Source organism: Pteropus vampyrus, unplaced genomic scaffold (genome assembly GCF_000151845.1).
Source record: "Pteropus vampyrus isolate Shadow unplaced genomic scaffold, Pvam_2.0 Scaffold28, whole genome shotgun sequence".
Classification (NCBI taxonomy): Eukaryota; Metazoa; Chordata; class Mammalia; order Chiroptera; family Pteropodidae; genus Pteropus; species Pteropus vampyrus.
In genome coordinates, this window is record NW_011888809.1 from 1,886,628 (window position 1) to 1,893,511 (window position 6,884).

The 6,884-nt window shown below is 56.0% G+C and overlaps 1 protein-coding gene and 1 non-coding gene across 2 annotated transcripts in view; both read left to right on the forward strand.

The window, feature by feature from the left end:
- Nucleotides 1-6,884, forward strand: part of ADCY3 (adenylate cyclase 3) — a 73,609-nt gene that overhangs the window by 57,017 nt on the left and 9,708 nt on the right. Inside the window, exons 6-10 of the mRNA XM_023528500.1 lie at nucleotides 1,430-1,558; nucleotides 2,818-2,960; nucleotides 3,082-3,243; nucleotides 5,039-5,126; nucleotides 5,934-6,050. Coding sequence (XP_023384268.1) covers nucleotides 1,430-1,558; nucleotides 2,818-2,960; nucleotides 3,082-3,243; nucleotides 5,039-5,126; nucleotides 5,934-6,050 — 639 coding nt within the window. The remainder of the gene's footprint in view (nucleotides 1-1,429; nucleotides 1,559-2,817; nucleotides 2,961-3,081; nucleotides 3,244-5,038; nucleotides 5,127-5,933; nucleotides 6,051-6,884) is intronic.
- Nucleotides 4,581-4,699, forward strand: LOC111737557. The gene has a single exon (XR_002779475.1). It is a non-coding gene; the product is annotated as a 5S ribosomal RNA (ribosomal RNA).

The following is a 6,884-nucleotide window of genomic DNA, read 5'->3' on the forward strand; positions in this document are numbered from 1 at the left end:
TTTCTGAAGTGTGCGGAGCGTCCAGTCATCTCTCGCCATACTGACCTCGTTCAGTCTCATCCAGTCTTATTGTCTTAAATGCCTCTGACAACTCCCAAATCTAGGTCTCAGCCCCAGCCGGCTCCCCTGCACTCAACGGACAGTCACTTAAAAATCTCCACTTGTGTCCGTCACAGGCAGCTCAGGGTTAACAGGGCCACAGCCGAGCTCCTGACCCCGACGGCCATCCCTGTCTCACTCAGGGGCCACTCCATTCTTTCAGCTGCTTGGAACAAAAGCTTCGAAGACATCCTTGACCCGTCTCCTTACCATCCACAGCAAGTTCTGTTGACCCTTCAAGATAGAGCTCTAATCTCCCCTCTTCTCACGGCCCCCAGAGCTGCCATCCCGCCCGAGCCACTGCCATGTCGTGTAGGATTACCGCCGTGGTGTCCCGGCCCGTCACCTGCTTCTGTCCCTGCTCTCCTGCTGTCTTTCTCAACACGGCAGTCAAGGGGTCCTGCTAAAATGTTGAGTGAAATCATGTCACTCCCCTGCTCGAGACCCTCCATCGGTCTCCCGTCTCACTCAGAGGAGCAAAGCCCCGCAGAGGTCAGGTGGGCCGGTGACAGTCGGGCCGGTGACAGTCAGGCCGTCTGCGCCTGTGCCCTTCGGTCACTGCTCCAGCAGCACTGGCCCCGGCTGCTCACACTCCAGGCGCAGCTCTTCCAGGGCCTCTGCACTGGCCGCTCCCTCCTCCTGGAACCCCCACCCCAGACAGCTGCATGACTTGCTCCTTCTGGCCAGTACTTAAATGTCACCTGCATGGTGATGGTGAGGCCTCCCGCGACCTTTGCAGCCACGCCCCCCAGCGATCCCTGTGCCATCCCTTTCTGCCTTTCCCTCCCTCTCCTCAGGGACCGGGACAAGTTACTTAGGTTGCTGTTGTCTGTCTGCCCTCACTAGAATGTGAGATTTCAAGTTAGGACCTTTCGTCTGTATCCGCAGGAGTTAGAGTAGTTCCTGTCACACAGTCGGTACTCAGTTAATACTTATTACGTGAATGAATCAACTGTTTCCTTGGGTTATTGGATTTAACTTATTGTCAGGGAAAAACGCTAGTCGTCGAGGAAATTGGTTTATGAAATTCACTCAGACTTTTGGAAGGCATTTGACAGGGCTCTACAGGAAGAAAGACCTCTGTGAGTCACCGAGTCATGGACTTATGTTTTAGAAATAGGAACGGGAATAATAGGACAAGTTTTAATGGTAGAAATTGATACTAGAAAATTAACGTTCTAAAGGAGGAATTGAATAGTGAAATCGCTTAGTCTGCGGGACTTCTAAACTCCAGAGAGAAGATTCCAGACTGATAGGGACCAGCCGCAGGCCGGGGTGGGCAGCTGGCAGTGTGTCCCCTGTCCCCGACGGCCACTCCTCTCCCCTGCAGGCCCTGCCCAATGGAGCCCCGCCTTCCTCGCAGCCCAGCTCCCCCGCCCTCATCGAGACCAAGGAGCCCAACGGGAGTGTCCACGCCAGCGGGTCCACGTCGGAGGAGCCCGAGGAGCAAGGGGCCCAGGTATGTGCTGGGCTGGGGACCAGGATGAGGGCAGGGGAGGTGGAGGCAGGAGATACCACAGGAAGAGAGACCTGTGCTCGGTGGGAGAGCCGGCCACCAGCCCAGATATGCTCCTTTTTAGCAGTGTAACCCTGGGCAGGTCACCTGCCCCCAAACCGCGGTCCCACTGTCCCCTCATCAGTTACATGGGGCATGGGGGTTGGTGGGGGACAGTTCAAAAGAAGTGCTCACCTCCAAGGTCTTGCCTAGCTCTGATGTCCCAGAATCCTGTAGCTCTGAGGACAGCGAGGGAAGACGTGGGAAATTCTGTGGGATCCAAGTCTGTCTTGCAAGTGAGGGCTGAGCTCACCTCTCTGGCGAGGTCCAGACTCCCCAAGTCCCATGCACAGATGCAGGATTTCTACAGGAATGAACGTGCTGTCCTCCCGAGATCAGTCCGTCTCAGAAAGGCATCCAGCATTTATCCATCAGCGAAGAGCTTCCTGAGTGTAGCCACCGCTCTGAGATGGACAGGACCCTGCCCGGCTGGGGTCGCTGCGAGCTGGTGACCAGTACCGTCTGTCACTGTGACGCGGCACAACGGCCCTGGCACCCTGAGACCAGGTGCTGGAGAACACGGAGGCACACAGGGCTGCACGTAAATGAGGTTTTCCTTGAGCACCACAGCATTCAGTCACTTTTCCTAGTGTCACCGATTTTGATAGAAAGAAATACAGACTCGATGTAAATCCCTAACAAAAAGGACAGAGCCCGCGAGTTTTTGTGTCGACACAATTAGCCAGTGTCACTCTGCTCCAGGATATGCTTCAGGGATAGACCGTCCACATCGGTCTACGGAAAAGAAAGTTGGGGCTGGCGGAACCTGAATTACACGAGGTCAAACTGACACCCCATCCTGGGGGCAGGGTGTGCTAGGACCGCGCTGACCCAGCAATGGTGTCAGACTCCCAGGCCGGCCACTCAGGGGCCAGAGACTGCTCTCCCACACACTGCCAGTCGTGGGTGACCGCTGCAGAGCTGCTCGGGGCCACAGGACCTGGGACCGGGGTCCTGGGGAAACCAGGAAGGACCGCGCCTCTGGGTCCAGACCCAATGGGGCGGGAACCACGTGGCCGCCCTGGGAAGACTTTGCCTGGAAAATGGTTTCTGGAACCGGGGGGGTCAGTCCACGGGAGTGTGCCACGCCCCCACCCTGTCTGTCCCCAATGCTTCCCCCACATGCCCCATGGGCCCCCCAACTCCGCTGCACTGCCTTGCAGGCTGACAACCCCTCCTTCCCCAACCCTCGCCGGAGGCTGCGCCTCCAGGACCTGGCCGACAGAGTGGTAGACGCCTCCGAGGACGAGCATGAGCTCAACCAGCTGCTCAACGAGGCCCTGCTCGAGCGGGAGTCCGCCCAGGTGTAAGTGGCTCCTCAGCACGTGCCTCATCAGGCCCAGACTCGGGGTTCAGACAGCTCATCGTCTTTAATGAGGCCCCTCAGGTGTGGCATGCGTGTTTCATGGGGCTCGTCTCCACCGCAGAGTGAAGAAGAGAAACACCTTCCTCCTGTCCATGCGGTTCATGGAGCCCGAGATGGAGACGCGCTACTCAGTGGAGAAGGAGAAGCAGAGCGGAGCTGCCTTCAGCTGCTCCTGCGTCGTCCTGCTCTGTGCGGCCCTGGGCGAGATGCTCGTCGACCCCTGGTGAGGGCAGGCTCTGCCGGAGCTGAGAGGCCAGCAGAAGGGAGAGGCCACAAGCTTCCTACGCCAGGGGCCTGAGGGACACTGGCACCCCAGCTGGAGCCTGGTGTCAGGGCACAGGCCTTGTCTCTGTTCCTCGGTCCCCGCAGGCCCAGGCCCAGGGAATGTGAGGTCCGTGCCCTGGACCTCCTTCCTCCTCCCCATCTGGGGTTCTGGAATAACACTAGTGTCAAACGGGGATCAGACCAGGACTTAGAAAGCTGAGGGATGGGAGGGGCCCAGGGGAATGGAGATCTTGGCCAGCTGGACCTGAGTGGTTCTAGGACAAGGAGACAAAGGATGGGACAGTCCTCAACCTCAGTCACCAAGGCCCATCTGGCTCCCTTTCTTGGCTCATCTTAGTGAAGATAGGTTTTAGCCTCTGGGCACAGGCCGATCTCTCTAACCCAGCAGCAGGTCCTCGGGCAGGGTGGGTGTTCTGGAGGCCTCGCCCCAACTGCTGAAGCCCAGCTGAAGGATGGCGCCCTCCCCCCTCCCTCAGCCAATCAGCAGCTCACTCCTGCTCAGGGGGTTCCCGTGAGAAAGGAGCGGGTGTGGGGCCCTGCTCGTTACAGCTTGGGGAAACAGTAAAGAGCCTTGGACTCGGTCACGCCACCACACCGTCCTCGGTTCTGGACTCATCTATTTGCTGTATGACCTTAAGCGCGTCACTGAGGGTTCTTGGGGCATCAGTTTACTCATCTGTAAAGCCAAAGCTGATGACAATTATCTGAGGATAACAGTACCTTTCCTAGCTCACTCTCAGGGCTGTTGTGAGGATCAAATTCACTCATTCACTTCGCAGATAGTTTGTCTACTTCGCGCCTGGGGCAAAGATCTAGGGCTGTAGCAGTGAACTCAACATACAAAAATCCCCACTCTGGTGGAACGTACATTCTAGAAGGGGAAGGTAGACAGTCAATCAAAATATGTGTGCAGACAGGGATGGGTGCCACGGATAAACGTAAATGAGTCGAAGGGAGATGGGGATGCTGGCGGTGAGCTGAGTTTCGTTTTGTGTGCATTTGCATGTAAGAAGGTCAGACCAGCCTCACGGATGGGGTGGCAGTTGAGGAAAGACTCGAGGAGGGGTATGAGGTGACTGAGAATCGGGCACTGGACTAGCAGCGCGGAGGTGTCCAGGGCTCTTGGCAAGAGCGCTCAGTGGGGTGAAACCAGATGGGAGTGGGTATGAGAATGGGGGGCTTGGAGACAGCAGGTTTCTCAGAGTTCACGAGAAGATGGACGTGGAAGGCCTTGTCAACTGTAGAGCTCTGTGCAGTTGTCAAAAGATAACTCAGGTCTACGGCCATGCCACCCTGAGCACGCCCGATCTCGTCTGATCTCGGAAGCTAAGCAGGGTCAGGCCTGGTTAGTACTTGGATGGGAGACCACCTAGGAAGACCAGGTGCTGTAGGCGTAAAACAAGATAGCAGCACTTGACAGTTAGGGAGCTGCTGCTCTCCCCTCTCTCCCCCATCATGGCCACGTGGCAGCAGGCTCGTTCCTAAGAATCCCTTCCCAGGTTCTGCCCTGGCCGTCTGCGAGTCTGTCCTTTTCTGGGGGATGGCCCGGTCAGCAGTTACAGCTGGGGAGGGTCACACACTCCCAGTCCCTGCCCTATCTGGCAGCCCCTGGCGTCACGTGGAACTTTTCCTTCCTTTGCGGGCCTGTCTTGTTTCCTTTCCTTTACTCCTCTAGCCCCTCACCCAATCTCACTACCCGCTCTGGTCCCCTCCCTGTCATCTCCCTGTTACAGGCTAATGACAAACTATGTGACCTTTGTGGTTGGGGAGGTTCTGCTTCTGATCCTGACGATCTGCTCGCTGGCTGCCATCTTTCCCCAGGTAAGAAGCACGTTTCCTTTTGGCTCAGAAGCCCTCTGGAAGTGAGCGTCATTCCCTGAGAAAGTGGGTACTGATGGAGTTATGCGTCCTGTCAGACCCTTAGAGATTACAAGCCTTGTGTTAGGGTGCTGCAGGCATTTACCCATCCATTCGTTCCACATTCAGTCATTCACTGACAGCTGAGCACTCACTTTGGGCTGGGCTCTGGGGGGCTCTGACGCTGGAGCACACATGGGCAGGTGAGCCAGAGTCTGGATGTGGGGACCTGGGCAGGAGCGTGGAGGCCCTGACTGTGAAGGACCTTGAAACCCGGACAAAAGGACTGTGACTGACTTCTGTAAGAGCTGGGGTGCCATGCAGAGTTTTAATCAGAACAACAATGGGGAAAGTCATGTTTTAGGAAAATTAATCTGGCAGGTGGCTTGCCAGGTAACTTTGAGGACTGAGGTATTCTGACCCAGGAAAGGCAGGAGTAGCCAGAGATGGCGGGCCCCAAAAGCTCCTCCCTGACAGAGCCTTGTCACGAGCAGATGGGGAGCGGGCTCCTGCAGCCTACAGCCTCCTGGTCTGGCCCCCGTGTCTTCTGTGGAAAGAGTTCTGCTATCTGGAAGCCACATTTCACAAATATGTCAAGTAGGAGTGACACGGCACCAGGGCTCCTTGTCCACTTTGCCACTGTCGGTTTTGGTCGACCCCCACACAAAGTACTCCTTCTCGGTTTCTGGGAAGTACGGGGCACCCAGAGGCATTAGCAGTCGTGTTTACAGGAGGAAAGGCTCATGGCCCTTGAAATTCCATTCCTTCTAGGCCTTTCCTAAGAAGCTCGTGGCCTTCTCAACCTGGATCGACCGGACCCGCTGGGCCAGGAACACCTGGGCCATGTTAGCCATCTTCATTCTGGTTATGGCAAATGTCGTGGACATGGTGAGTTCCTGCTGTCCTTTTTTGAAGGGACAGTCCCCGCTCTCAGTGGTAAAAGGCTTCAGGTGGTCAACTCATTCCTCCGCCACGAGACGCTGGTCGGGAACGACCAGTTCCTAAACAGATCACCCTGGCCAAATGTTGGGGGTCCTCTCCCCAGGAAACCCGACACTGCCTTGTTTCCCCAGCTCGTTACTGGGTCCAGGAGCCTGCCACCGTGCACCAGGTCCTGTGTAGGCGCTTTACGTACATTGACTCACTTAATCTTCGTAACAATCCCAAGAGATTGACATGCTTAGCTGTAGTTTCCTATGAAGAATTAACAGTCAGAGGTTAATTCACTTGTTTTAAGTCACCCAGAGTCAAGAATGGAAACAGGCCCTGTGTTTTCTTCTTCCGCATGTCACTGCACAAGGGGCGTGATACTCGTAAGCACTCCACGTGTCTTCAGTATCCCCAGGGTGTGGCTAGTGTCAGGAACCCACCAGGACGGGGAGATAACCTCCTCTGCTAAAGGAGCTTCCTGTTTGGCCTTCATCCACTTGAACGTGGCCAGGCCTTTCTAACCGGGTCACTGAGGACGGCAGCTGCAGAGTTCAAACGGCGAGGTGCAGACAAAATGCTCTCCTTTGCTGTCTTCAGTTCATGGAGAAGCTGTGGGTCCTATGAGGGGGCAGCCAGATGCTTTCTTGGGGAGAAGTTGGAAGCCAAGATCAATTGATTCAGAGCCACTAGTTGTTTACTGAGCATTGGGGGCTGGGCAGCTGTCACTGATATCGTCAGTTGTCACGTACAGCCCTCCAATTTTGGTAGTACTAGAGACACTCTTAAAGTCCT